General features: G+C 36.9%; 1 protein-coding gene across 5 annotated transcripts in view; it reads left to right on the top strand.

Annotated features, from left to right (window-relative positions):
- EFR3A (EFR3 homolog A) overlaps positions 1 to 12,497 on the top strand; it is an 86,580-nt gene that overhangs the window by 20,351 nt on the left and 53,732 nt on the right. For 4 of the 5 annotated variants that reach the window (XM_061438573.1, XR_009740754.1, XM_061438576.1 and 1 more), the window contains one exon: positions 10,583 to 10,659. In XM_061438573.1, coding sequence (XP_061294557.1) covers positions 10,583 to 10,659 — 77 coding nt within the window. Of the gene's footprint in view, positions 1 to 10,582; positions 10,729 to 12,497 lie in introns of those variants that run through there. The other variant, XM_061438574.1, reaches the window with a different exon arrangement.

Raw genomic sequence — 12,497 nt, 5'->3', positions numbered from 1 at the left:
CTTCCTGGTGGCTCGGACAGTAAAGCATCTCTCTACAATGCGGGAGACCTGGGTTCGATCCCTGGGTCGGGAAGAATCCCTGGAGAAGGAAATGGCAACCCACTCCAGTACTCTTGCCTAGAGAATCCCACAGACGGAGGAGCCTGGTGTCCATGGGGTCGCAAAGAGTCGGACACGACTGAGCAACTTCACTTGATTTTGGTGACTGACTTCACTTTTTAAATCTTTAAATAAATGTGTGTGTGTAGCTAAAATAAACTATTAAATTTATCATATATATTTTGTAAAATAAGTGATTTGGGTTTTTGTAGGTATGCTCTGAATGAACCATCTTATAATTTGCCTAATGTGGAAAAGTGTATTCCCATTATATTCTCAATGTTTCTGACATACAATGAAATGTCTTGTACTCATATTCTTTCTGTGTTAATTTTCTTTTATATGAGTTGCACAGCCTTTCAAAGGCATCTGGAAATGTCAGTTGTTTTTTTTTTTTAAACTTTCACAAATTGGAAATGTCACATTCAGACAACTTCTTAGGAGAAATAAAAGGCTTTTACTGTGAGTCAAGGTTCAACATTCATCTGGTTTTGGTTCATGGTGTTTTGTTTACCAAGAACCAACTTTCTTGTTACCTGCATGGCACGTTAATTTAGAAGGGAAGTATCAAAGCATATGTGTCCTTGTTAAATAGTAGTTTACATCCCTGGTCTTTTCTGTACCTTCCACAATACCTTGTGTAGTACTTTCCACATAATTGGTATTCATAAATATTTGTTTTGCAGTAGAGTTGGAATGTCACATGCTTTTAGAATTAGAAGGAATCTTTGGTTACTTAACCTAACCTCTAGTTTGAATCTGGACAGTAGCTGACAGATAATCCTATCTGAAAGCGCTCAGGGAGTTCTATAATATTTTGACTACTTCTGTTGAGCTTCTGTCCTCTGAGGGGATCACAGACCAGTCCTTTTTTACATGATGTCCTTTAAATATTTGGGTAATACCTGATATTTTGACATTTATTACCTGATACATTCTGTGCTAAACATTTTTTTAAACTAAAAGAATGAAGATTTTGTTAAGCATTATGAGTTGCATTTAGTAGCCTTCAAACATACTATACTACAGTCCATCTACAGTTAAGTCAAATCCAACAGCAATTCTTTTTTTGCAGAATCCATGAAATAGGGCAGAATTCCTTTTGGTTAACAGTAAGATACTTACTTAGCTCTTACAGACCGATGATACACTACACTCCACTTCTGACCACTGATACGTGATGAAGAGCATCCAGATAATTATATAGAAAGGATTTGCTTTCAGAAGATATTAAATATGAAAGCAGCAAATAAAAATGATACAGATTTATACAAATACAGTGTGACAACTAGAAATTTTGAATTGTATCTTTCTTTGGAAAACACACATCTTATATTTCTGGCACTTAACATGGAGTAGAGGCTTTATAAACCACTTTTGATTGGTTGACTAGACATGAAACAGTTACAGTGTTTTTTGAATGTCTTCAAAGACTTCCTTAGATGTGAAACTTGTGTTAAATTGTATCTATTAGTAGAATAAAACCAGTGCTCAATTACTGATTTTTTAGAAGTCTTGTTTTTATCCTATTTTCAACACCACATGCCAAACAAAGCGTGGGGTTTTCTTCAGGAGTAGTTTTTTTCCTTCCAGTCTTTAGTAGAACTTGGATTTTGCAATTATTTCACTCTAATCAATTATTTTTATCCTTCATTATTTACTAAATATTGTAGAACATAGTCTAATTATGTATTTCAGATAGAAGACTTGTATCTTACTAAAAACTAATTAAGATGGTAATGAAATGTATTACTAGGTCCTTTTAAGGGATATTTCATATTATCCATCATTTTATTTTTAATAAGAACCTATAATCATTGTAAACTATGTGATTAGTCTCTTTATTTTTTCCCACATCAAATGTAGAGTCTGTAGAATAGTATTTTTCATTCTGGATATTCTGAAACTGCCACTGTTTTATTTTTGGTTAAAATAGTTAACACATCTTGAAATTTTAATTTATATTACTGTAAAATATGAAATTTTTCACTTTCATGTGTTTTTTAAAAATGCTCTTAATTTCTTTTTCTGCTCTTTCCTTGTTCTGAGAGTATTTCTTTTTTTTCCTGTTTTTTTGCGTTCTTATTTCTTTTATCTATGTAAATTGGTACTTTTATAGAAGGCATGCAATTTGGAAAACTCTGTTTTCTCTGTCACTATTCTTTTTATAGTTTTCTTCCTATCTCTTTAAATGTCTTCCCTTTCACTTCCTTCGCTGCTAGTCATTCCTTAAATGCTTGCTTTCCCCAGAATTCTCTTAATTCCATCCTGTGTTTCTTTGTTGACTTCAGCTAGTTAAACTAGTTGCTTTTGCTATCATTTATATGCTTTTGGTACTTAAATTTTTTTTCTAATCTAAATCATTTGCCTGCTACAAGATGTCCCACTTTTAGGTTTGTAACCTCAAATTTAACATGAGCAGAATAAAATTTACTCTTTCTGATAGCCTCCTCCCACCCCCAAACTTATCTTCCTCTGTCCCTTATTAGACACCACCATCCAGTCACTTGTTCAGACTATCCTGTCTGTTACTTTTGACTCCTCTCTCTTTGTACCTTCTACTTTGAGTTGATTTCCACGTCAGCTTCCTACAAGTTTGTCTAGCCATTTCTGTCATGCTGCAGAACTTTATGATTTGTTTGGAAATTAAAACTCTTATTCTTGACATCTGGCTCTCCACATCTGGAATGATCCTCCCTTTTTTGCTGAATTCCTGCTGCTGCTTTTTAAGACTTCGTCATTACTTTTTGCAGGAAGGTTAGGGTCACTCTGCTGTTCTCCGATAGCAGTCTCTTCTGTCATGGCTGTTACCCCATCGAGTTACAATTCTCTTTGTATATGATTATCTTGTCCTGTCAGACTGTGAGCTACTGAAAGCCAGGGAGAGAGAATTTATCTTTGACCATTACATAATTCTTCCCTGAAAACATATTAATTGTGCAGAGTAATTGCCAACATAATTAGTCAAGAACATGGTGTGGATTCAAGAGGAAAATTCTCACATGCTTTTTTTTTTTTTTTAATTACACATGGAGAAAATGTGATTCCTTTTGTAATTCTTAACAGTACTACTGACATTATCACAGAGGACATTTAGTCAGTATTTTGTCTGTTAAAAGGAAAATCACCTGCTATTTCAGTTTCAGTTCTGCCTCATCTAATTTCTTACCTCCAGAGACCAGGACACTGGAGTGCTGTGTGCTCCCGTCCAGGACCACCCCGGGCGCATTGAAGGAGGGTCTGTGGTGCAGAGTCCAGCCATGCAGTCTGGTCTTAGAAGTGGATGTGAACTTGTGTGTTGTGTCCCAATGGTGGTGGAGACAGAGGTGTCAGTACTTTGCTTTCCTGTTTGCAGCTCTGGTTTCTGTGTCATTCAGTGGATCCTTTTTTATTTGCTTTGCCACCTAAGCCAGTGTCAGATGAAATGAATAGAGCATTGTATTTCCGTATTTTAATTTTTGTGGAGTTTTTTTCCCCCCTATATGATGATTCCAAAAGGTTTTCAAATGTGGTCTTAACAGAATTACATTTTCTAAAAACCATGCCTATTGTATATTTTATTGCTCAGGTTAACTCTGCTGAGTAATATTTTTTTACAGTTAAGTATGGTAGAATACAGTAAAATCTAGGTATAAATCTATAAATTGACTATTTGTAAGTAAACAATACCTTTTGTTTTTCTTTAAAATTGTGATAGTGGGGAAAAATGTGTTAAGTATAGACTGATCAATCACAAGTTGACTCAGAAGAAGAAAAGCTGTTTTTTTTCCTACAGACACTATTTCAGAATAGTTTTGTAATGTATACAGACTTTTGTCTACGTTACACCTTTTCCAGAGTCAAGTATTGCAATGCAGTGGAAAAACCATCTTTTAAAAAAGAATTGGAGCTTCAATTTCATTTAATGCCTTTGTTGTCCTCTTTTCCATGAGGTTTATGTGCCTGGGAATAAAAAACAAGTAGCGAAATTGAGAATGAGAAGAAAGATGGTATAGAATTGCTTACGGAAAGAGTCATGTAATAAAATACTCTACTAATGGATTAGAATCCTTTTAAAAGGAGCACTGTCCTGAAGATAAGATTATTTTGTTCCCATTTTTCTTTGAGTGCTGTCTAATTATTCAGCAGCCCTTTTCGATGCTTCCTGTGTGCCATCTCCTAGGTTCCTTCCTTTCTAACCTCTGGGTCATTAGAGCACATTTGGGGTTTTCCGTGTGCCATCCCCCATAGTGAAGCTTGCACAGTTCCATCTGCCTGTAATTGTCCTCCGCTGTCTCCAGTTTCCTCATAGTCCTACTCGTTCTTCAGGGGGAGCCCTCAGCTCAACTCCCATGCCCTTCATAAAACCTTCTTTCATGTGAGCTAGGAGTGCTTTCTCTCTTCTCTCAACCTCTGTGGCCCTGTAGCCATGTGGTCCATTTGACATTAGATAGCTCTTGTCCTCCAGTGTTGTCCAAATCTTGTTTTCAATTGTTATTTATTTTCTAATTGGAGGAAAATTGCTTTACAATATTGTGCTGGTTTCTGCTGTACAGCAGTGTGAATCAGTCATAATTATATACGGGACCCCTCCATCTTGAGCCTCTCTCTAAATTTCAATTTTTAAACCTTTGTCTTTTCAAGTAGTTAGTTACCTTTTTGACTCTGTAGTTCTTAGCACAGTGCCTTGTACCCAAGTTGGAGTGCAGGAGTAACACCCATATTACAGGCTTTATAAGTAGTGTATGTGTATGTGAGTGGTACATGCAAATTTACATGTTAAGTGTTAGTTACTTGGGAGGGATGTATGAATATGACTGTAATATTACTGTCTTTTAATGGTGTGAAGTTAGTGTCTTGTTCTGACACTAACTGAATGAGTAGCTTTTAATTTCAACCTTGAAGAGAATATATGTGATACAGAGTCTTTTCAAGGGTTTTGGATACCACAGAGCTAGAGGTCTTGAAGTAATGAATTTTTAAAATCTTCTAATAGAAAAACATGCTCTCTCTTTTCAACTTGATTACTGATAGCTTCTGCCAGGTCTAAAAATAAAATATGAATTGTTTAAAGTGATTCAGTTGACATTGTCAGCTATTCATTGGAGAAATTACATGGTTCTGGCATTTATTTAATATTTTGTGGTGGACAGTTTTCTTATCATTTTGATTTATGTAGTACATATCAGCAGATATTAAATTTATTTTATCAGTGAACCTTGGATCCACATTCGTTAAGTGAAGGAGCATTTTTTGTGAATGTCTGTTATATTCCAGGCATGCAACAAAGAACAAAATATATGGACTTTATTGATATAACTCATTCAGGTAGGAAAGACAAATGTGTGTATAAATAAGTAAAATAATTTGTTTTAGGTGCAATAATAGAAATACCATAAGGACGAGAATCCAGTAATCATAGCTATTCCAATTTAAAAATATGAGATTTAGTAAGCCCTAAATATACCAGCAAATTCCTAATGTATTATGCATAAGAATTATAAACCAAGATAATATAATTGCTGTGTAGAAGATATAGATAGTATGATTTTTTTCCTTTAACAGATCGAGAGACAAACCTAATACAGTTGGTTTCCATCAGAGGATCTAAGCATTCAACTTCAGTGACAGTGATAGTAACTTACTATTTTGTTTTAGAGGATAGCTTTTTCCCAGATATCCAGTGCTATGGTGATGTTTAATAATAAACACTAATTGTTCAATTATTAGTAATTTAGTAATAGAGACATTAATATTTCCAGTTAGATTTAAATTATCATTGGGTAATATAGTTAGTTGAAAGTATAGCTTATTTTAAAGGGGGTCTTAATTATCCAAACCCCCAGACTTACAGAGCTGCATTAGGAAAGCGAATGTCATTACAAACAGCAGTATTCAGTGGGGACAACCCACGAAGCCGAATTCTCCCAGCACCTCAGAGTGCTCATGCACCTGGCCAACGCTTATGTCAGCTCAGCTGCGAGGCTTTTTGTGCAGTTGCTGAGTGCCTGTTGGCTCGGGTTAGAAGTTACTCGTAACACCTCACCATCAGAGAAAGAGGATTCTAGAGGCCTGTATATCTCACACCTGTCTGCGGGGAGAACTAGATGACACTGGTGAAGTTGCATGTCTTGGGTGTCTCTAAAGAAGAAATGGTTAATTTAGGAGTATGCAGAATTTACTAAAATAAATGTGTGTGTGTGTAGTGTTTTTTAAAATGGCTTCTATATTCCAGGCAGTTTTTTTTTTTTTTTTTAAGTACTCCTAACCCTGAGAGATTGGCAGAAGGATTTTTCTGTTTCCTGACTAAGGCTCAGAGAGCATTATTGAACAGATTGCCCCAAGAGCCTGTCTGCACACCACTATAATACACAGCTTGGCATCCTTCTTGGTCATAATTTTTCCTTCCAGCTATGCCCCAGTTCAGTTTTTCCATAGTTCAGTTACCCACTTGAGATTTCCTATTTCTTCTACTATATCGTAAGTCGAGTTCTGAATTCCATATGCTACAGGAGGAGAATAGTGAATTACCTTCTCCTTTATGTGTTAGAAGTAAATTTAAAGGAAGTTATTGCTTAGACTTGCCAGTTGCTGGAACTTCTCTATGCTACACTTAGCCCCCTTTTTCCTTTGGAAAAGAGAAAGTTGGGAAGAGGTCGAGAAGTGAGGAGTTTGTTGGAAGGGATGGGAAGCTAGGATGAGGAAGAATTAAAAGCTTTAAGGAAAAAAATAGAAAATAGGTTTATTTTCTTATTCAAACTGTATAAAAATCTATCTTGAGTAAACTAGCAATGCAGTAGTTTAATCAAAAATCTGTTTAAGCTATTTGGCCTTGCTTGCAGAATTCGATACAGATATTATCAAGTTCTTGATAGCTTTATGTTTGATGTCAACAAGTAGATATGTTACAGTATACTAGTACCCTCTGCTAATTTAATTACAAGTAAAGTGAACTAGGCACTTCCTGAACAGGAGGTAAAAGAGCTGAAAGAGCGACTAGAAACTCGTCTCTTGCAACATGAAGGACTATGTTCAGGTACCTGCAGCTGAACTCGAAAAGCCTTATGAACTGACTTCGACAGGGGAGTCCCCCACACTTCTGTGCCTGAGTAGGTCCAGTGCTTTCATTTTACTTGTTCTTGTGATGTTGATAAACACAGTATTCTCTTATTTAAAATAGCCTATAGAGTTCTCTCTTTTGTGATTACAATTACCACTCACTTTCACCTCATATTACCTTCAGTGTTATCATTTTATAGAAACCTGAGTAAATTGAAGCTTTTAAACCTCGTTTCAGCTATCTCTCTTGATTGGTTGGTTTTCATGTATGTTAAGAGGTCAGGAAGTTGTTTTTGTTTGGACTTCCTGGAGAAACGCACTGTGACTGTGTATCTCCCTCCGTGGCAGGGCACTTCTCGTCTCTCAGACTCGTTCCTGCAGTCGTGTCTGTTGGGCATGGTTTGTGGAGAGCTAAAATGTTTAAAGGAGTTTGAAAAGTGTCCAGTCCTTGAGTTTTGTTGTTGCTTAGTCGCTCAGTCGTGTCTGACTCTTTGTGACCCCATGGACTGCAGTTTAGTATGGCAGTTAGCCTGTAAAGTCATCATGTCTGATTGGAATCTCTGCTCGTCTGTATGTACCAGCTGTACGATATGGGATATGGGACAAATGGGACTCCCTTAGCTCCTTTGCTCGTTTGTCAAACAAAGTTGCTGCTAACCCTCTCAGAGTTGCTGTAGGAGTGCATGAGTAATGCTGTCAAGTCCTTAGTGTAGTGCGGCACACATCATGTTCAGAAAAAAGCAGTTATCCCCTTGGACTCGGGTCTTGTTATTGAACACTTGTTGTGAACCACATAGAGAATTTGTTGGAGGTTTAGATGATTAATTCTCAGCAAAGGTTTTCACACTGTTGGGGATACTGTCTCAGGGCCCTCACGCACCTCGGTTACCCTGATCGTAGTTCTTTTATTTGTTTTTGTTTAGTCACTCAGTCTTGTCCGACTCTTTTGCAACCCCGTGGGCTATAACTTGGCAAGTTCCTCTGTCCTCCACTTATATATAGCATTAGTAATAATAACTACCGATCTGTTGGATGCTTACCCAATGTTACACCCTTAATAAGAACTTTACGTATAATTTTATTTCATTTTCCCAATAAATATGAAGAAGGTGTTACTACACTGAAGAGGAAACATAGGTAAGATAAGAGAAAATAATGTGCCTGCCTAACTGGACAGTAAAAGATGTTGGGTTCACCTCAGACCTGTCTGACTCCAGAGCCTCTGCCCTTTAACCCCCTATTGAGCATTTTGTCATTTTTCTCATCTGTCTTCTCTAATAGACCCTATGCTTCTTCAAAGTGAGAATTGGATATTACGTGTATTTCGAAGTCCCCATTTTTTGTAAGCTTTTTAAAAACTAAAAACAGTGTATAATATCAGAAAGTGTCAATGTAAATGAGACTTAATACCTCATTAAGAATTCTTAGCCTATTGAAAATTACATAATTTATCATTCTAACAGGAAACTTGAAGCTTGGGTTTCAGTTCCATTGCCAGTCTCTTTGCCATAATAGCATTTGAATTTTCTATATTTGGCCTTGCATTAGTGTAGCAAAGTATTCCTACTAATCTTCTTATCAAGTTATAAGCTTCTTTCATCATTGCAATACCCAGCTCAGTGCCTTGTGTAAGTTAATCACTTGATATATATTTGATTTTAATTTATTTCTGTGTATTAATATTCATCTGAAGTATTTTTATATTAGCTGTAATTGACACAGGAATATGACTTTCGCTTACTTTGCTTTTACCCTTGCTTTTCTTTATAATAATCAGGCCTGTGTTTTGCTTTTGGACTTTAAAAATAGTTCAGATATTTTGGAGTTAGTGTGAAAAAAAAAATCCCCTAATGGACTCTGGAATTTTTTTCTCCTTTTAAAGTAGAAAACATCCTGAACAGTAGACAGCATTTTATATTATCTGCATGTGGTGCCTAAATATATGCTGTTGAATTATTCACTATTTTTTATGACAGTTTATAAACTCAAGGGCAGAGATCTTGACTCTTATACTCTCCTGTGTCTGTGGCATCTGATGTAGTGTTCGGGAAGTAGTATGTGCAGATGAAACATCTGCGTGCTGATTCATTTGACCACTGGTATCAGCGGTTTCGTGGAAAGAGCATGACGTTTCAGAGTTAGGCGTTGGATTCTCGCCTAGCCATTGCTGCTGAGTAGATTACTTGGTCAGTTCTTCTACAGTTTCTTGTAAAGTGGTAGTGATAACAATATCTCACTCATTTGCTGGAAATGTTAAGTAATGTATGTGCATTACTTTATAATCACCAAAATTGCTGTACATGTCTTAATTCTGTCTTGTTTTATCAGCATAATGACTCCACTCTACTGCAAATCTGGACTCAGTCTTACATGTTTTGTCGTGTTGGGCACTCACTTGACATGATACTGCTGCCTGCGTGAGTTATGTGTGCTTCATGAGCAAAGTGAGATCTGGAGAAGTTGTCTGTTGAATAACATTGCTCAATGAGATGGTAGAAGTCTGCTTAGGTCTGAGTTCCCTTAACTTCTAGCTTGTGTTCTCTCATGCCGTGATTTGGTTTCTACATGCATACGCGCGCACACTTGGCCACAGACACACACAGCCCAGTTTCATAAATCATGGAAATGGTTGTCTAGTGGCTCCAGACCAACATTCCCGTTATGTTATTAGTTTGTAGGACAAGAAAACAGATCCCTCCTCCTCCTCACAGAGTTCTTTCCAGTGAGATGATGTGCTTTCCCTCAAGGTCACACGGCCCTTTAAATGAAAGAATTGGCGTGAACCCAGGTCTTCTCATCCAAATGCATGACTTTTTCCTAGATGCTAGCAACGGAAAATGTACAGAGCAGTCTTTGAGCAGTTTTTGAAATTCCTGGACTTTCCCTTGAGGTTGATTCTCTCTCTGTTGTGGCTTCTTTATATAATTCATCATGTAGATAGAGGTGTTAACTATTTTCACCAGCAGCTACTAGTAGTGAACTCCCATTTTGAGACCATTGTGGCTGGAACTGAGTGGATTGGGCCTGGCAAGAAAAGTGGGGTTTGGGAGGAGGTGTAGGTAGGGAATGATGTAGAGAGTAGTAGAAGATGAGATCAGAAAGGAAGTGAGGTGGGGGTACCAATTACGTATATACTTTATAGGGTGAATTTGGTAGTCATGTATGCATGTACACACACACACGCTCCAGAACAGTTCAGTTCAAAACTCTGGAATAATTCATTACAGTGTTCATTTTGACCTGGTGTCTTTGGAAAGGGGAGGAGAAATTTGACTTTTTCATTTCTTACTTAATAATTGAATTTGCATACCCATTTCTGTTTCTGGCTGTTTGAACTTTTCCCCTTTATTTGCAATAACCCATAAATACTCAGAACTTGAACTTTTAGATCACTTTACAATATGATTAATTGCCGTACTTTGTGATTTTATTCTTTTTTGAACAGGAGTGTGTTGCTGCTGTTCTGCTCTGCGTCCTCGCTACAAACGCCTGGTGGACAACATATTCCCAGAAGATCCAAAAGTAATTTGATCTACATCTCCTGATCCTTCTCTTTGCTGACCCATCCTTCCCCCTGCTGATCTCCCTAAGGTTTCCCTGATTTCATTTCTCTACTTTTACTCCCAAGTCTCATCATGTACACTGCTATGTTTATACTTCTCTTTTTTTAACCTTTAAACGATCCGTGCTTGCTTGACTGGTTTTCAGATTCTTTTCTTAGATTAGGCATATATTCAGAATGATGGACAGGTGATGTTCTTAGTGTGTATAGTTCCTAAATTTATGACCTAGTCTCAGATTATCTACAAAATGCCAAGAACACAGCTGTGAATACAGACATGGCCTTCTGCTCTCACCAAGTAAATTGGCAACTGCAATATGTGAAAGAATGCTGTGATAGAGAAGTGACGTACAGTGTACTGCTGGAGTAGGTGGGAATGATACCTGATCTGGACTTGGAAGAAGGAATGCCTGAAGGAGTGAAATCCAGGCTAAGATCCAAAGAAGAAATAGGGTTGGCCACACAGTTTTCAGAAGAGAATTGAGAAGTAAAGGGAGAATATTCCAGGCAGAGTTTGTTCTCTTTTTACTTAAGTGCTTTTTAATTTTTTATAAAAATTACTTTTTTATGGAAGACTACAGGCTTCAAAGCAGCTGTGTTTGATTGATTTTATTTGACATTGTCTTAACTTTTCTAGAGAACTTCCCTGGTGGCTCAGACAGTAAAGCATCTGCCTACAGTGTGGGAGACCCGGGTTCAATCCCTGGGTTGGGAAGATCTGGAGAAGGAAATGGCAACCCACTCCAGTATTCTTGCCAGGAAAATCCCATAGATAGAGGAGCCTCATAGGCTACAGTCCATAGGGTCACAAAGAGTCGGACATGACTGAGGGACTTCACTAACTTTTCTAAGACTCCTTTAGTCTAGTGTTAAATAGATACGAATAAAAAAATGTTACATGGGTTTGAATTCCAGAGGTTGCTTTATTTTAAAAGGTAGCCAACTGTAGAAACTTTTTGGTTATCTTAACAATTTATGAGCTATATCTTGTTTTTAATCAAATCTGATTTAAGGAACTATATAAAGGCTAATCTGTTTTACTGAGGCTAATCAGTTAAATATATTGGCTGCCAGATATCCTGGATAATTCATAGCATATAAGTAACTCTAAGATACGGTACCTGCCTTAAGCTTTCCATCCATTCATATAAAGTGAAAGCATACTAAATATTAAATCACAGTGAATAAATTAGAAAGTAAAATGTTAAGTAAAACAGGGGTAAAGTTTCTGCCTTTAAATCAGGAAGGTACCACTCACTCTGAGTTGGCAATCTCTGCGAAGATTCACAGAAGAAATGAACTTGGAAGGATATACAGCATCTGGAGAAGCAGAGATTAGTTTCTTTGTACCTAAGAGAAAAGGTGTGATAAAGTAAGAGATAACATTTGGGACCAGGACCTTCAAGTGGAAGTTCTTGTAACCTAGTCGTAGTATAATGAGTGGTACTAGTGCACAATTCCTGAATTCCTGATTGGAAATTTCAAAAGTATCATTTAATAGACTGCATATTCAGATCATTTCTTTAAGGAATCTGAAACATGAGGCTAATGAAGATAAGGTGGAGGCAAGATTATGGAGGAATGTGAATAACAGATAAGAAATCTACTTATCTTACTGGCAGTGAGGGAGCTTTGAACACTTTTGATATGAGAGTGGTGACAGGTCAGTTGGAGAATGGTTACACAAAGAATTTTTATTTGTGCCAAATATTTAGAAAAAATCTATTTGAGCAATCTGTAAAATAAGATGTAAGAAAAAGAAAAGATCTACATGAACCTTACATACGTATGGCAACCA

Source organism: Bos javanicus, chromosome 14, assembly GCF_032452875.1.
Source record: "Bos javanicus breed banteng chromosome 14, ARS-OSU_banteng_1.0, whole genome shotgun sequence".
Classification (NCBI taxonomy): domain Eukaryota; kingdom Metazoa; phylum Chordata; class Mammalia; order Artiodactyla; family Bovidae; genus Bos; species Bos javanicus.
This window is presented reverse-complemented; position numbering and strand designations above follow the sequence as displayed.